Raw genomic sequence first — 17,015 nt, 5'->3', positions numbered from 1 at the left:
ACTCAAGTTAATTACAGTCGATACGAACAGGACAGTATGTACAAGTTCATCACAGTCATTATAAACAGTACAATGCAAACACCATGACCCTTTCTGTATGCCTCAGAAGAGCTTCTGTGTCGTAAATTGTCTCATTAAACATTTTGGACTTTTCTCAGCTTCAAACAAATACCTTGTAGATGGCTCTTGAGACATTTTCTTCTTCGAACCAATTGTTGATATACTTGGTGGACATCTAAGCAGTGTTTCGTCATTACTTGGATGATAAATGAATTAGAAAAAAAATTAAAAAAAACAAAAACCTTCCGGAAAAATACTCAGAGACAGTTGAACGATCAAGCCTACAAGCCAATCTATGTTGAATATAATTCCGTAGAGGGCATTAGATAGTGAAGACCTCACACTAACGTGAGTGGTAGCTGTGTAAAGTAATGCCTTTTGTGAGTATGATGAGTATTGAATAAACATATGCTGCTTCTTAATACCCTTCTCAATAGAACAATCAAGTTTACAAGCCCAGTTTAGCCACGGAGCTGTTGTTTGCTGCTGTTTTCGCCTCACGGTTCGTTCCAGCCAAAGCACCCCCTGTGGATAATTTTTTGTTTGATTTTTTGTTCAATTTTTTATTATTATTATAATCTTTTTAAATTAAATTAATTATTATTATTATATATCTTTTAAATTAATTTAATTATTATTATAATATATTATTCTCTACCTTTTTATATCATTTTTAATTTTTTGGCTCCAACTCTCCCAACGACTTCACCACAAGCCAGCCCATTTAACCAAACCCTAACCCCAGCTGCAGGGCGCGCGTTTGCCACCAAAAATAATTAGCAAAGGGGCTTCAAAACAGGTGACTACAAATAACTGAAGACAGCTCCGTCCCTACATTTGCGATGACTAAGCAACAACCCCCCAGGTCACTTGAGAGCCCACGTCTACCGGGTTGGATAGCGCCTCTCTCTATCCCTCTCTATCCCCTCCTTCTTCTCCTCCTGCTCTCGTGGCAAGTCACGTGCCCCTGCGTCATATATGCAGTGTGTTTGTCCATCTGGAGCTGGCGATATGTGGTTTAGGGGGACCGCGGCGACCGGCGGATGACCGACCGTGGAGCAGCCAGGCGTTTACTGCACACAAACGTCTTGTCTGGCTGCTGGGCTCCTTATAACCACAATTCTGGTTGCGGTTACATGGGAGTTGGCTACGTTCACTCAAACTCTATCTCCGATAGCGGTTATCTAACGTTAGCGCTCTCTCTTCTCAGACCCTACCAGACTGGTACTTGTACACACTACAAGCCCACATACGATTTTACGAGCACAAGCACGAGCACGAGCACGAGCACGAGCACGAGTTGCACACTAGACATTTCGACATCTAGTGGACACGTTTACAGACGAGTTTGGAGACAGCAGTTTGGAGACAGTTTGGAGACAGCGGTTTGGAAAGCATTTTGGTCCGCTTAGACACTACTTCAACAGTGTCGAGATCACCACATTCGACGTACAGTTGACAGTAGACAACAGAGTCTGACTACAAGAGACCGTCACACAGACTACAACAGAAAGTCTCACAGGCACAGCAGAGTCAGACAACAGCAGACAGTCTCACAGAGTATATCAGACAGTCTACAGACTACAGCCGTTCGCCCTCACTCAGACTTTCAATGTCCAGCATCAAATCATACACTATTGGCAACGAGCTAGGCCGCGGCTCGTTCGCCACCGTCTACAAAGGCGAGCACGTGGCCAGCGGCTCTCCGGTGGCCATCAAGTCCGTTCTCCGGGCTAAGCTCAACCGCAAGTTGTTGGAAAACCTGGGCTCGGAAATCAGCATTTTGAAGCAGATGAAGCACCCCCACGTGGTGGAACTGCTCGACTTCCAGGAGACCCCCACGCATTTCCACCTAGTGATGGAGTACTGCTCTCTGGGCGACCTCAGTTTCTTTCTCAAGAAAAAGAAGGAGCTGTCGGAAACGTTGCCGCTAGTGGCGTCCTTGTTGAGACGGTATCCATCCAACACCAGAGGGCTCCATGAGGAGCTGGTTCGGCACTTCGTTCATCAGCTTTCAGCGGCCCTGGAGTTTCTGCGACAAAAGAACCTCGTTCATCGAGACATCAAGCCCCAGAATCTGCTTTTGTGCCCGCCCTCGCTTTCCGAAATGGATGCCCAAAACGCCAATCTCTACGGACGATGGGAGCTGCCGATTCTCAAGATTGCCGACTTTGGATTTGCGCGCATTTTGCCGGCGTCGGCGTTGGCGGAGACCCTCTGCGGTTCCCCCCTCTACATGGCTCCGGAGATTTTGCGCTACGAAAAGTACAATGCCAAGGCCGATTTGTGGTCGGTTGGAGCCGTCACCTATGAGATGGTGGTTGGCAAGCCGCCGTTCAAGGCCAATAACTACGTGGAACTCTTGAAGACAATCGAGCAGTCCAACGACGTGATCGGATTTGGCCGAGAACCGCCCTCGGAAGACATGCAAGATTTCGTGCGATGTTTGCTCAAGAAGAATCCCGCCGATAGAATCGGCTTCAAGGAGTACTTTGAACATCCCATTATTGCCAACAAGCAGGTTATTGGCTCCGGGGAGGAATTGGACCGATCTCAGCTGGATCCCAGAATGTACATTTCCGAGTACATTCAGGAGGCCGATCTTCCTAAGTTGGACCTGGACAGGGAGATGGACAGCTTCAGCCAGAAGCGGTCAACTCAGAAATCCTCCCCCAAAAACTCCACTAATAAGACACTGTCTTCTACCGTGAAGAACCCTCTCTTGGAACTCACCTCCCCCTCTCCCGGATCTTCTCTTCTACTCACGCGCAAAAACGAGTCACTCTTCCTTGAAAGTGAATACGTTGTCGTGGAGAAGAGGCAGGTTGAAGTCAACACTTTGGCCGATGAGCTGGCACGCGAGCCAGACGAGAGACGTCCCAGTTCCGAGCGGCGCTTCTCATTGACTTACGGAGCCCCCACTGGAGCCATGGCTCGAGCCTTATCCATGGCGTCCGCCAGACTTTTGGGAGAGAAGAAGAACGGTGCTGGACACGGTTCTGGAAATGGTTCTAGAAATGGTTCTGGAAATGGTTCCGGAAACTGCGCCAGGCTGTCAGCAGGGGCAGCTCTTTCTGGAACTAGTTCTGGAACCTCTACGACCGGCAAATCGCCTCCTGTTCCTGCCACAACAACCCTATCTCTGTCGGAGCGCGAGATTGTCGAAACTCTCGAGGAAATCGCAGCCAAAGCCCGCTCAATTGCTCTCCTGGCAGATGTCAAGTATTCACAGATCCAGGACGACGTGGACAACCCAGACATGAATCTGCCTGACTCCGTCTCTTCCTCCATTGCAGAAGAAGCCATGCTCTTGTACGTCAAGACACTGTCTCTGCTGTCGCTCGCTATGGATCAAGCCGGAGCCTGGTGGTCCAATAACCACAAAGACAACAAGATGGTGTCTTCCCACTTCAATGAAATCATTCAGTGGACCCGAAGCGCTTTCAACGAGTCACTGGAGCGGGCCGAAACGGTGAAAAAGAAGGTCTCCTCAGGAACTACACACACCACGGCCGAAAAGTTGATTTTCGACCGCGCCCTGGAAATGTCACGGGACGCAGCTGTTCAGGAGATCTCCGGCGACTTCACTGGCTGCGAGTCGGCCTACACCACGTCCATTTGGATGCTGGAGGCGCTTCTGGAGGATGACGAAGATGGACTTGGCGAGGAGGATCGCAGAATTGTGGAGCGGTTCATTAGTAGTATTACTAAACGGTTGGTGATACTGAGGGGTCAGCAGGAGTAATTAGTTCTATGTGGGGGCTGCGAAGACATTGGTAGCAGTGACGTCAGTGGTGACAGAGACGACAATGGTAGCAGCGCCGACAGTGGTAGCAACAGCGCCGGCAACGGCAACACGACAAACTAACATAGGTATATTTATAGTGACTAACAGATTTGAGTTGACATATTCGGACGTATGGAGCAGGAGGTGGGCTGATTTGATGTTTTGAGATTGCCAGAAAACTGCTTTGGTGAGGCCAAATTAAAACTCTTGTATGGTGGAAGTTGTTGGTCATGTTTTTCTTTTTTTCTTTTTGAAGAATCTTGACTATCAAATACCCGTTGAAATTTCTTTTTGATTTTTGATTTTTGATTTATTTTTGATTTTTGATTTATTTTTTTTTTTTTATTTTTTATTTATTTCATTTATTTACATTTATTTACATTTATTTACATTTTTTTACATTTAATTTACATTTTATTTATTCATATTTATTCATATTTATTCATATTTATTCATATTTAATTCATATTTTATTTATATTTATTTATATTTTTTTATATTTATTATTTTATTTATTTATTTTTGATTTACGGACATGTGGCATCCTCATTCTGCTTATATTGGGATTTGAGACGGGAATCAGGATATGATGGATAGGAGTTGGCAATAAACTAATTATACGGAATTGATTCTCTTGACGCAATTATTTGATTCCCGTTGTATTTGTTTTATTCCGATATATATCCATCAGTCTAGAACGACATGTATTCTCCACCCCCTTCAACATAAAATGTAAGTCGAGAGTTGCACAAGTGAGAAGGTGGTTTGTGTAAACATGAGCTTTTGTGGACATGTATTTCACCGATTAAACTTGGATTATTTTGGTCGGTGAAGTATTCGGGATTTCAGATCAGATGAAATCTTTCTGGTTTGTTATGAGGCTTCATGCTAGTTGAACTACAATTATATAGTTGAGAGTCTAGTTAACCCAAGTATAGTCTCATGGATTTCGGTTCGAGAAGATAATTCCATTCCTGAAACAATTCAGAATAGTATAACCCACATCTTCTCTCAGAATCAACATGGCAAAACCGTCATACCACTGCTGAACATGCCTGCTCCCACAATCCAAGCACGTGAAAGTGTTGCTGTTCGAATTTCCACCTCCGGTTATTCATTCCTCAACTATACCCTAACAAAACCAACTCTTTTGGTTGGTACCCCAAACAGATTTTTGTTCTCGGAAGCCTTGTGCACCCTTGTACAATTGGTTCGGATAGAACAGGATCTGTTCTGTTTGTTGTTGACTACTACGATTCGGATTATTGCATCACTGCAAGACCTTGTAATACTACTGGGTACTCCACTAACATTCCTCATCTGCCCAACTCGGTCAACTTCTCGAAAGCCAGGGCAAAATGGTCCCGCCACAGCTCCTCAGATACGGCGTACTGATCGACCCAGAAACGGAAATTGGCATCCTCAATCAGACTCATGTCCGAGGGCATCATCACCTGACCGGTGCTGTTGACGTACTGCTTCCGTCCAGTAGGCGAGTCCACCAGAGTCCAAACGTTGCCTAACAACAACTTGTAGAACTCGTTGTCACACTTGGCTGGATTAGAAGTCCACGGACCATCGAAGCCGGACCGATGAGGGTGCAATCGGCCTAGCGAATGAGCACCAATCAAAGCGACTGTTTCCTGGTCGTTAAACCCCATTCGGGAGAAGATAGTCCGCACGTGGGACGCATCTCCCCCGCCCAAGGGTAGACGGCCGTTCGGGGGCACCAGAAGGTCGTCCTCGTAGTCAACTCGGCCATCGCGCCACTTAATTGAGGGACCTTTGCACGCCTCAATTGAGACCACGCCGGCAAGAATCCATAGGTCCGCGTACGTGATCCAGGGGTGTTTGCGCTTGATGGGTTCTAGAGACAAACGGGCCACTTCAAGCCCCACGTTGCCCTCATCGCTGGCTTCAAGATGGTACCGCATGGTCGCACCATTGGACCCTCCCGTGCGTGTGTACTTGTCATAGGTGGCGCAAGAATGCCACGCCAGACGGATCAGCAGAGGGGCAAGAGTGCCGTCCTTAAACACGGTAGTGTTCTTCTGAGGAAGAATATTGTGGAGATCTGCCCGCACAAGATTGTAGTTTTTATTCCGAACAGACACCGCCAGTCGGGCAGACTCGCGAAACTGCACTCGTAAGTAGGCCGAATAGATGATGAATACCCGATGTTTCTGCTCGGACACACTGGGGTAGTTCATGCCGGGGAGATGTGAAGTTAAGTGGTGGTAGAGTGTTTCTGACGTGAAAGTTGTCGGTCAGAAGTCTGAAGTATCCTGCTATATAGAACTTCTCTGTGCCAGGTATCAAGAGACGGAGGAGGTATGTCTGGATGGGGGCTTGAAGCTATGGTAAGCCCTTGAGAAGATGAACAGAGGCAAGTGTGGGTTACGTCTTGAATGTCGTAGGAGGAGTCTCTGAGCGGTATCTGAGGTGTGCTGAGAAGGTGTATCACAGGTAGAGAATTAGAGCTGATGAAATAATGCTCGGGTTTCCTCTGGAATCAAAGACGTTTGTAAACTGGTATCACGTAAGTTATGTCGCTGGGTGAACAAAGTCGTTTTGGTCTTTGTGGCTACCGTAGGTATCTAATAAATACTCAGGCAGAGAACGGTATGTGTCACAGACTTCCGATGGTATCAGACGGTCTGTCGTAAGTTCAGTCCAGTACAGTAGTGAGTTTTCAAGATGTTGGAGCTGTTAGAGCTTTTGGATCTTTGTCAGAGATAGAGCACTTCTATCCGGTACTAGGCAGGTGACGGTGTGTGCTATTGTAGAAGTTGTTGCGACTGGAGCGACGATTGTGTCTAGGATTGGAAAAACAGCTGTATCGCTGATGGAAGGTTGAACTGCTGGCTGTTGAAGTTGGAGTAGAAGTTGGAGTAGGATAAAGTGATGATGGAGAAGAAGAGTTGAAATGAGACCCAAGTATCGAAATAAGGTGAAGAGAGGGGCGGTGAGGGGTGGTGAGGTGCAAAGGTGAGTTGCAGGATTATTTAGCGAGAATATAGACAACAGCACTGCGACTAAATCTCGTGATGTTTTTTTTGTAACTCTGCGATTCTGTTTGTGTCCAGAAACACGAAGTCTGGATCAAAAAAAAAAAAATCTCAAAGACATCCCGACCGCCGTTTCTTACTGGATCTGAAGCTCATCTCCTGTTTGTGGTTTCATGAAGATGTCTAATTTTAATGAATTTTTAATATTTTTAATATTAAAGATTTTAAATTGAGTTTTAATGTTGTTTTTTTTGAGAAATACAATTAATCTTGAATATATTGGTTTTGTGTCACTTGCCTAAATCTACATATAGCACCGTGTCCCCGTCCCTGTTCCCTTTATCATCCCTGTTTCTTATCTCCGCCCTTTCGTTACCACCGCCCTCTGTTCGTCACCACCGCTTAGTCACAAACTTTCTGCACCTAATTCCCACCTCCCAATTCCATCACCACCAACACACACATCTGTTGTTCACCACATAACAGATATCGCACTTCCAGCCAGTCACATGAACGCAATCGACAAACACTACACACAAAAGCCGACGGACAAGAATCTGTCGGCCAAATTCGACTCGATTCTGCCGGATACAGCGGTGTACCGGAAACTACAGGACCTCGAACGACGCATGGACGCGACCTTCACACGCAAGCGGCTGGACCTCGGCGACCTGCAGGCTCGTATGCTCAAGCAGAAGAAGACGTTGCGGCTGTTTGTTTCCAACACTGCGGCGCACCAGGCGTGGCAGATCGACCCGGACAACATGGGTGACTTCCAGCCCCCGTCGTGGACGCTCAACATTGAGGGAAACGTGGAGGGCGAGGACAAGCCGTTCTCTTCGTATTTTACTAGTATCTCCGTCGAGGTCAACGGCGAGATTGTTGAGTGGCATGAACCCCAGGGCGAGCGACCTGCGCCCACAGAGGAGCTGGCTGGCGACGTGACGGGCAAGGATGTAGGCTTCGACGTGTTCAAAATGACACGTGAGGGCTCGGGCCAGATCCCTGCGCGAATCGTGCTCCAACTCAAGGAGTACCCCGATCGAGCGCGTCTGTCGGAACCTCTGTCGGAAATTTTGGCGCTGGACGAGGCCTCCAAGTCGGACATCATCCTTGCTCTGTGGCAGTACATCAAGTTCCACGATCTGCAGCAGACCGAGGAGAAGCGAAACATCAAGTGTGATGAGCCGCTGAGACAGCTGTTTGGACGTAACACTGTAACTTTCCCGGAAATTATGGAGCTGATCACGCCCCATCTTCTACCCAAAGAACCCCTGGTCATCAACTACACCATTGACACAGACGTGGAGAACAACCTGGGCGAAACCGTGTTTGATTTGGCACTCGAGTTTGACGACGACATCAACGCTGAGATTGGAAAGATCACCAAGCACTGGTTCGACAACCAGGAGGATATTTTCAAGTTGGATGAGCACATCGCGCTGATTATTCAGCAGCTCAACAACACCAGACTGAAGAGGGAGTTCTTCAAGCAGTTTGCTGCCAACCCGTCGGACTTTCTGTCCAAATGGAACTCGTCACAGGCACGTGACCTCAAGTTGCTGTCTGGCGACCGAGGTTTCAACGAAGAGGAGGTCCGAAAGTCGTCCTTTTACACAGACGAGTTCATGGGCGAGTCTGCTCATCTGTTGTTGGCCCGACGGTAAAACACGGTGTTTAGGATTGTATTAATGGAAATAAATGTATTATATGGCTATAAGGAGTAAAGGAGTTGGTCGATTAATCAGTTGCAGGAGGACTGTTTTTTGCGGCCATACAGAGGTCATAGCAATGGTTCTGAGTGGAGAAGATGTGTTGAACCAGCCTGCTTTAAGAGCTGTCTAACGCCGGTGAAACGAACCGTCTGTCTAATAACGGTGGTTAGCTGAGTCTTTCGCTTTTGTGAGGTGGACAGCACACGTTTTTCACTCCAACCCAGGTCCACAAGTGTCATACTGCATGTTTTGATGGTGTCCCTGACAGGCGCTGCTTTTCGATGGCGGGTCAGTTGTTTCACTCGTCTGTGGGATAGGGTATTCAGGTTGTCAGAGAATGTAGCTCGATGGGAATCTGCGATGATACAAGAACCAAACTGGAGTTTAGCTGTGGTATCACGGGGGTGATGACGATTGACGATTTGACACGGCTGGGACAAGACCTTGATCGCAGTCCAACCAGAGCTCAGTTGTGGTGTTAGTCAACATGAAGACGAAATGATGTCACAGATGATATCTCTGGCACAGATACCTGTTCACAGTCACTGTCCCGCACGGGTCAGGCTTACAGTCGCCATCTTGCACACATGTCATACCCATAGCCATGATCTCACGCAAAGGTCGTGCCACTAGTACCTCTCTCATGGCTTCAGTCCACCCTGCGACACCATCCGCCCCGGCTCTGGCGACAGTATGAAACGAACTGAGCATGATCGAGTGAATGTTCAGGAGAAGGGACGTCTGAGAGGAGGACTGGAGCCGAGTACCTATTCATGTCCGCGTCTGAGGGTGGGTGCTCTTGGAGCTATGTAGCGGTATCTGTTTGTGTCTGAGGTGTATCCCTGGAAGCAGGCGATGACGTGGCGGCGTCTGTCGATGATTTTGTCATCAAATGATGCATATTATCGTCGCCCAAACCGTCAGTGGTTGAACTGTGGGCAAAACCATTGCTCAAATCGTCGGCGAAATCGTTCCGGTGGTTCTGTGGTATCTCTGTTTGGATCTCTGTTCATGTCTGTGTCTGAGTGATGTGGTAGAGTAGAGAAGAGTTTGACACTCTCCTTTCATTTGCGGCGGTTATTCCCCAGGAGATTTGGCCGTCCAATATTATTCTCAGGCATGTAATCATAACCAATAAATTATATAAAACAAATAAAACAAATAAAAATAAAATAAAAATAAAAATAAAAAAAAATTAAAAATAAAAATAAAAATAAAATAAAAATAAAAATCAATATCAAAATCAAAATAAAAATAAAAATCAAAATCAAATCAAAATCAAAATCAAAATCAAAATCAAAATCAAAATCAAAATCAAATCAAATCAAATCAAATCAAATCAAATCAAAACATCCGTTCCGCTAGACTACAAGTACCGCTTCAAAAAACCCTACCTCGGTCACTGGTACGATCCACTCTACCAACTGAAACACACCTTTCGATGAAGACAAAGGCCCAACTCCAGTCTCAACAAAACACCCTTTATCCTCCATCGGCCGAGTCGGCTCGGAGTCGGAAAAAAAATTGTGTTCGAAAATGAAAGGACAAGGACTCATACCAACAGACAATCAGCAAGTATCGAACAGGTACAACCAGCAGCTATGCACAAATATCCGATCCGGAACTTTGTCGACGGATAATTCCAATACCGCACTACAAGTAGGAGACTGATGTAGTATGTACATACTTGTACGACTCTTTTCCTCATAGTTTGGTATCAGAAACGAGCGCCCAATAGATGACGTCACGTGACATATTCTGGTTCCAAGCCGCCAACAAAGAGCAACGCTTGGTTCAAAAGGAACGACGGAGCAATTCCCAGAGTTTGGATGTATGTACTTGTGGTATGGTTCAACCCCCCCCCCCACGCCGCCCTCCTGAGGTTGAGTGTAGGATGCTCCACTTTCGACGGTTAAAAAGGCGTTCAAAACAACGTTCAAAACAACGTCAATAGCTGTCTGTCTACTCAATTGATATTTGTGGTCTTTTTTTCGTCCTTCTCCACTCGCTCTAATGTATTTCGTACCATGTTCTTCACCTCCTTCCTCCGGCTCCACTCCGACCGGAACAAACATCCGACTTTATGTATAGAGTTGGGTAAGGAAAGGGTGATTTGGTCTGTGATAGTGAGATACTATATTCTTACAGATTGCCGTGGCTTGAGAAACTTGAAGGGCAGGGTTGGTAACTTGGTGCGTTGTTTTTATCTTTTTTTTCTCTTTTTTTTCCGCTTTTTTTCCCTTTTCTTTGTATTTTCCGTTTTTCATTTATTTATTTTATTTTATGTTATTTTATTTAATCTACATCCATCGATTACCACTCTTCAGCTGAGTCGAAACTTGCCACAATGTGGCCTCCACAAATAACCCAATCCCGCCTACAAAATAACCGTGCATTGCACCACTCCAGACTGCACCATGCCCCATACTGACATACGGCGTAACAGCACATCACACTTTTGAGGCAATTGTGAGCCGCCGAAAAAGCGGGGTTCGGAAAAATTGGGGAGAAAATGCAACAAATCAATGGCCATCTGCACCATATGCTCCGTATGCACAAAACGTGCACCAGACTTGCACCAGACATGCATCCAGTCTTACCCCGTTACGTAAGTCTGCATATTGACGCATTGCATTGCACTGCACCACTCCGTACCCCACTTTAGAGAACCTAAAATATCTAGCCACCGTATTTCGCTCGTCGTGACTGGTTACCAACACTTCCTCCTCACAACTCTGCGCCCAAAAACATGAACTTCGCCACCCGACAATTCTCCTCCAGTGCTCTGGCGGCAGCCAAACGGCTGCCCTCGTTCGCAGGCATTCCGTCGGTGGACATGAAGAAATATACACAGGACCTGGGTGAGTATCGTAGCAGCGCATGGGTGCACAGGCACCAGATGGAAGAGACGGACAAGAGAGAAAAAGAAAGAGCAAGAGATGGACAGCGCGAGCGAAAGCAAGACCAAGCGTCGATTTTGCGGTTTTGTGGTTTTGTGGTTTTGTGGTTTGGGGTTTAATGCGGAGATTGCGGTTGGTGGCGACTCTTTTGGGCTGTCTGTCGGGAAAACTTCGGGGGGCAGGGGATCTATTATCCGGCCGACTCCTTAGCGAAAGATGCAAGGTGCGTCTGTGGTGTCGACGTTTCGGAGCAGGGCTTCTTGGCGTGGTGTCATTTGCGAGATGGGAGGTATATGAAGGCGCAGGATGGCGTGTTTCTCGCTCGTTCCATTTGCCCTCTATTACACTACCCTCATTGTCACCACCTACACCACGTCGTTCCCATCACATTCACGACAAATTCACCACAGCCTCGACGTCGTCACCATATAACCTCTGTCGTGCCCATCATACCCTCAACGCCGTCACTACTTTCTCCGTCGTGCACACTCACCACGTAATTACCACAACCCATCGTCACAATATGAAACGAATCACAAACTTCACATCCCGCCTCACCGCGGCGCTCCCCAAGTTCTCCCCCCTCAGCATCAAGTCCCAGCCGTCTCCCTCCCTCACAGTCGACGAAAATAAACCACTAACCCCAGAACAATCGTCTCCCACATACAAGTCGCTCCAGAAGGACTCCCAGGGCGCCTCCCAGACCGGAGGCTCGGGGCTCTTCAAGTCCTTCCTCTACGGCTCCGAGGAGGGCAAAAAGGACATGGCCGACCTGGAGCAGTCCTTTTCCAAGGCACTGGTGCGAGGCAAGTACGTGCACGAGGTTGGTATCCATTCGGTCATCCCTGCCGCCGCCCCCGAGTACCTGGACCTCGTCTCCAAGTACTACCCACTTATTGCCGCCAACCCCGAGCACAATGTCAACCTGGTGGGCTCGTGGAGACACGTGGTCGGTGACCAGGACACGTACACTCACATCTGGGAGTTCAAGGGCTACCCAGGCTTCCACAACTCCCAGGTCTCCATCCACAAGGACCCGCTCTACATTGAGTATCTCCAGAAGCTGCGACCGCTGCTGAGATCCCGACAGTCTCATCTCATGCAGGAGTTCAACTTTTGGGGCGGAACCGCCTCTCCTCGACAGTATGGCGGTATCTTTGAACTTCGAACCTACGACCTCAAGCCCGGCAAGCTCATGGAGTGGGAGACATCGTGGAAGCGTGGTCTTGAGTGCCGAAAGCAGGTCATGGAGCCCGTGGGCGCGTGGTTCACCAACCTGGGTGACATCCACCAGGTACGGCACCTGTGGCAGTTTGCTGACCTCGAACACCGACGAATCTCACGACAAAAGTGCTGGGAGCTACCGGGCTGGTCCGACACGGTCCACGAGACTGTCGAGCTCACTCAGAAGATGCAGTCCAACATTCTCGTTCCTCTGAGCTTTTCTCCTCTTAAGTAATTAGAGGTATAGATCATTTTTGGTATATGAGGATAGAGACGTAAATATATGTCATGTGACGTTATCCGTTACATGATTGCGTAAAGTAGTCTGAAGCCATGTGGTTTTTGTAAATACAAGACAACATCTCCGTTGATTGCCGTTGATTAACCGATTATGCAGTGACCTGCAAGAATTTTTAAGCTTGTCTCCATTTGAGAGATTCCCCTAACCCAGAACTGCAACTTACCAAAAAACATAAACCTAACCCATTAACCGTATTAAGTCATTGTTAGACTCTAATCGAAAATCCCAACAATTATTATAACCCTAACCCTGGAATTATATACGGAGGATACCAGAAATAGCAAGAGGGGGGAGGACACAAAGTCGAGTGATTCGGAGGGGAGCAAAAAAGAGTGATTTCTGGCAGGATCGAACTGCCGACGTTCTGCGTGTTAAGCAGATGCCATAACCAACTAGACCAAGAAACCGCCGATTGCGACTGCGAAGTGGAAAGGTTGGATTTGTCTGGCCAAAAATGTCACGTGACTGGTTATTTTTAAACATAAAATGAAAATGAAAGCAAAAATATTGTCGGCTAAGAATGGCGCTAAGGGGTAATTGAAGGAGATTAAAAGGGATGGCAGATGTCAGGTTGGTGATACGAGGTGATACGAGGTGATGAGGAGGTAGGACTGAGGCTTTGAATTTCTCTTCAGTGGCTACTTTCAGGGTTCTTTTGGCGTTTTGTTTTTGTTTTTATTTTTTAGTTGTAATTTTTAATTTTATTTTATTTTATTGTATTGTAATTTCTAGAACTCCCTCAGTTATAATCCTCCAAAGGAGCATTTTTGGATGGTAAATATGACCCCATATTCTTCTTTCAACTGTTCTGACATCATTTGGACGGAGGTTCAAAATGAGCCGTAATATACCCCATCCTTTGAGTATGTGGTAAGAAAAATCTACTCAAACTCATTGAAAAGTGCTCTGATTGAGTCAGAAAAGATTAGGGGACTTGACTGGTACTCCTAGACAACTTCTGCCCTATTACATACCGGATATCTTCTTTCCAACCCTGTCGAAGTTGCTGCTCAAATCGGCTTCAAACTTCCACAGTCCGTAGGTATAAGAGAATAGATAAATTCAGAATGATGGTATATTTGTAAGTCACGTGGTGGAAAAATGATATTTTTTTTATATTCGACTCGTTTGATTCAATGATTTTCTTTTGTTGCCTTTTGGACATCTAAATTGGCTGGAATAGATGGTACTTGTAGTGTTTTGATTCTCTGAGGAAAAAACAATACCGGCCAAAACAATACCGGCCAGATAACTAACATACTGTAGTAAAGATGACGGATGTTACGATAAGATCCAAATGAGATTGTGGCTAGTATCATATCGATACACCTTTTTGTATACCCATCATCTCCTGAAGACGCCCAGAGAGGTGGGTTTATAGGGACATCCAAAGGAACTAGTTTTGAACATGTCTTTCCAAATATATGTAAAGAGGATGAGTTAATCATATCATTGGAATCGTCAAGGCGCAGTGAAATGGACCATATAACTTTGGCCATCATTTGATGGGTAGATCATAAACATAATGTTCACTCACTACGGAACAGTCTTGTATAGTGCTTTATTCCATGAAATTGTTTGGTTTGTACGGATGTTTTTCTACATTGATCGAATCTATACAGAATTAAGAAAGTATTGGTGAACTCCAGAGGACAATTTGTCCCGAAAATATTTCAGAAATGACCTTTTCAGACATCTGTCATACTGTTCAATAGAGAACACAATTTGAACGCAATGAAGGAGAACTCGTGGGGTTTTTTACATCATTAAAATGAGAATCATTTGGAATGTCCATTAGTGTACTCTTCCTTACCACTTGTCACACAGAGAATGTCGGATTATCTCATCTTGGAATGTCTATTGGTGGAAGTCAAATGGTGGTTCCAACTCGACAATATTGTACTAAAATAGATTGAAAATAGTACCATTAGAATCATCAAAGACTGCTGCATCCAATGGTACCATTTTTATCATCTTTTGGTGTGTATTTATGTCACAAAAATGACACGATATTGTATTACAAGTCGTAGAGATATTGTTATATTGAATGGCCCTAACGCCAGAATCAGGAGAACGGGTAGTCAGTACAATGTCAGAAATGCTCAATATTATTCGTCAGTATATGCTAGTGGTATTACAGAAGTGGTATTGGTGGTTGGTGGGTCTGTGGTTGGTTCGGCTGGTCGGGATGGGTTGGTGTGTCGGTTGGTACATCTCGGATTCGGACCGTCACGCTCAAAAAAGACGCGAGTAGACCGAGTAAAACACAAATAGAGCCAACATGACCAGCACCACTTTGTAGCTAGCCTGGGCAGCCTTGTAGCCAAATTTGCCGGCCAGAGCCTTGGTGTTTTTGGCGCTAATCTCCGACACGCAGTCGGTGTTTCGCTTGAAAATGTCCAGTGACTCGGCAATGATGTCCTGCTTCTCTTCCTCAGTCAGGTCGTTTCGGGTCGCCAGCTCGTAGTTTCGCTTGTACTCAAGCCGCAGAGCCTCCTCGTCGTCTACCTCGAAACGGAACAGGTTGGTGCCCTTGGCCGCCACCTCCTCCTGGCTCTGGCCGGGCACCTTGGGAAACAGACCCACCGCTCGGGCCACGTTGGACCGCAGAATCCGGCCGCCGGCAAACAGAGCCAGGTACATGACGTGGCCGTACGCCAGCAAAAGGTGGGGCTGGGCGTGGCACACCTCTCGAATGTGCTCAACAAACGCACGCTGCTCAGGCATGACGGGGTCTCGGAACTTCTCCTCAGAGCCGTAGTAGAAGAGCAGGTCGGTGGTGAGAGGGCCGGTTCGGGTGATGGCCGGGTTCCACGTCTGCTGCAGAATCTTGGCGATACGGGTGTACTCGCCGGACTCGTCAGTACGCTGCATCTCCTCCTGCCACACCTCCTCGTACGTCTTGAACACGTGGTAGAAAGCCTGGATTCCCTGTCGGTAGATACGCGCGTCTCGCAGCGCAAACACGATTTTCAGGTTGATCAAGTTGTTGATTTTGCTGTGCGAGCCCCGCGTGGCCTTGTTGATTCGGTTGGCCAGCGCTCCAACGTCGGAGGGCAGGGGTAGGATGTCGTCTTGGCTGAGTTTGGGCATGGTAGTGTGTTGAATGTGGTGCGAAGTGAACGTAGTGACGACGTGGTGATTACACGGGTAATTAGACGATGTGAATTCTGTGGTGTAGGGTTGTTGAGTGAGAGGGGTCAAAAAACTGCCTTCTTGTCTGCGGCAATCCTCTTCTGTGCTTTATGGCTGCGCGCACTGAGTCAAAAATCCGAGGGCTAGGGCTGCGAGTGGGGTTAGGGCTGCGAGGACGAAATATTTTCGATATTTGCGATTTTCGACGATCGGTTCAAAGTTGGAGCAAGTGAAAAGAAGGGAGAAAACATCCCCTTATAAAATACCGGCTCTTTTTTTTTTCCTAGTCTTAAATTCTAGGGTGGTCGCCTAGAATGGACGGAACGTTAATTCTAACTCTAAATCCATAAAGTTAAACTCACTTGCGCCACAACAAAAGTTTATTTTAATCTGATAAAAAAGATGCCAAGGTGACCCAGAAAGTAGGAAGAATTTGGCGTGATGAAAAATAACTGAAATCGCGTTCAGAATGGACCGTGTCACATGAAAAGGCTTAGGCAACTCTTCCAGAGTTTTTCCGGGCGGTATTTTCCGAGATATGACTTGTAGATGGTCTAGATAAATCCCTCGGGATGCAGCTTAGACGCACTTTTTTATCAGATTCCAGGGTGGCACATTCTCCGGGTCTCCGCGGGGTACGACGTTGACGTGAGGTGAGAGGGGTGTCTGGAACCAGGTTGGTAGTTGGTGGTTGGTGAAGACCGGTGCTCGTACTGTAGCTCACTGGGTGCTTAGTCAGTCACTGTCACTGGGTGCTTAGTCAGTCACGAGATCGGGGGGGGAGAATTGCCTGTCACGTGATCGGATCAAGGTAGTCATCTATTTGCTCTATTCTAGCGATTGGTTGCGCAGCGGTCGCGCGTTGCGGGTCCAGTGACTTCTTTA

General features: G+C 46.8%; 5 protein-coding genes and 1 non-coding gene across 6 annotated transcripts; 3 read left to right on the top strand and 3 right to left on the bottom strand.

The window, feature by feature from the left end:
- Positions 1 to 1,672: 1,672 nt before the first annotated feature.
- Positions 1,673 to 3,805, top strand: YALI1_D33696g (uncharacterized protein; the record flags this gene model as incomplete). Its single annotated transcript, XM_503272.3, has 1 exon — positions 1,673 to 3,805. The coding sequence occupies one exon, from the start codon at positions 1,673 to 1,675 to the stop codon at positions 3,803 to 3,805; it is 2,133 nt and encodes a 710-aa protein (XP_503272.2).
- Positions 3,806 to 5,163: 1,358 nt separating this feature from the next.
- On the bottom strand, positions 5,164 to 6,057 carry YALI1_D33653g (uncharacterized protein; the record flags this gene model as incomplete). The annotated part of the gene is made up of 1 exon (XM_503271.3): positions 5,164 to 6,057. One exon carries the CDS (start codon positions 6,055 to 6,057, stop codon positions 5,164 to 5,166), a length of 894 nt encoding a protein of 297 aa, XP_503271.3.
- Positions 6,058 to 7,364: 1,307 nt separating this feature from the next.
- On the top strand, positions 7,365 to 8,522 carry YALI1_D33640g (uncharacterized protein; the record flags this gene model as incomplete). Its single annotated transcript, XM_503270.3, has 1 exon — positions 7,365 to 8,522. The coding sequence occupies one exon, from the start codon at positions 7,365 to 7,367 to the stop codon at positions 8,520 to 8,522; it is 1,158 nt and encodes a 385-aa protein (XP_503270.1).
- A 2,928-nt stretch (positions 8,523 to 11,450) lies between these two features.
- Positions 11,451 to 12,929, top strand: YALI1_D33599g (uncharacterized protein; the record flags this gene model as incomplete). The annotated part of the gene is made up of 1 exon (XM_503269.3): positions 11,451 to 12,929. One exon carries the CDS (start codon positions 11,451 to 11,453, stop codon positions 12,927 to 12,929), a length of 1,479 nt encoding a protein of 492 aa, XP_503269.3.
- Positions 12,930 to 13,328: 399 nt separating this feature from the next.
- On the bottom strand, positions 13,329 to 13,402 carry YALI1_D33579r. Its single transcript has one exon. It is a non-coding gene; the product is annotated as a tRNA-Val (tRNA).
- A 1,828-nt stretch (positions 13,403 to 15,230) lies between these two features.
- On the bottom strand, positions 15,231 to 16,088 carry YALI1_D33552g (uncharacterized protein; the record flags this gene model as incomplete). The annotated part of the gene is made up of 1 exon (XM_503268.2): positions 15,231 to 16,088. The coding sequence occupies one exon, from the start codon at positions 16,086 to 16,088 to the stop codon at positions 15,231 to 15,233; it is 858 nt and encodes a 285-aa protein (XP_503268.1).
- Between the last annotated feature and the right edge of the window lie 927 nt (positions 16,089 to 17,015).

The sequence above is a fragment of the Yarrowia lipolytica genome, chromosome 1D (genome assembly GCF_001761485.1).
Source record: "Yarrowia lipolytica chromosome 1D, complete sequence".
In the NCBI taxonomy this organism is placed as follows: domain Eukaryota; kingdom Fungi; phylum Ascomycota; class Dipodascomycetes; order Dipodascales; genus Yarrowia; species Yarrowia lipolytica.
This window is presented reverse-complemented; position numbering and strand designations above follow the sequence as displayed.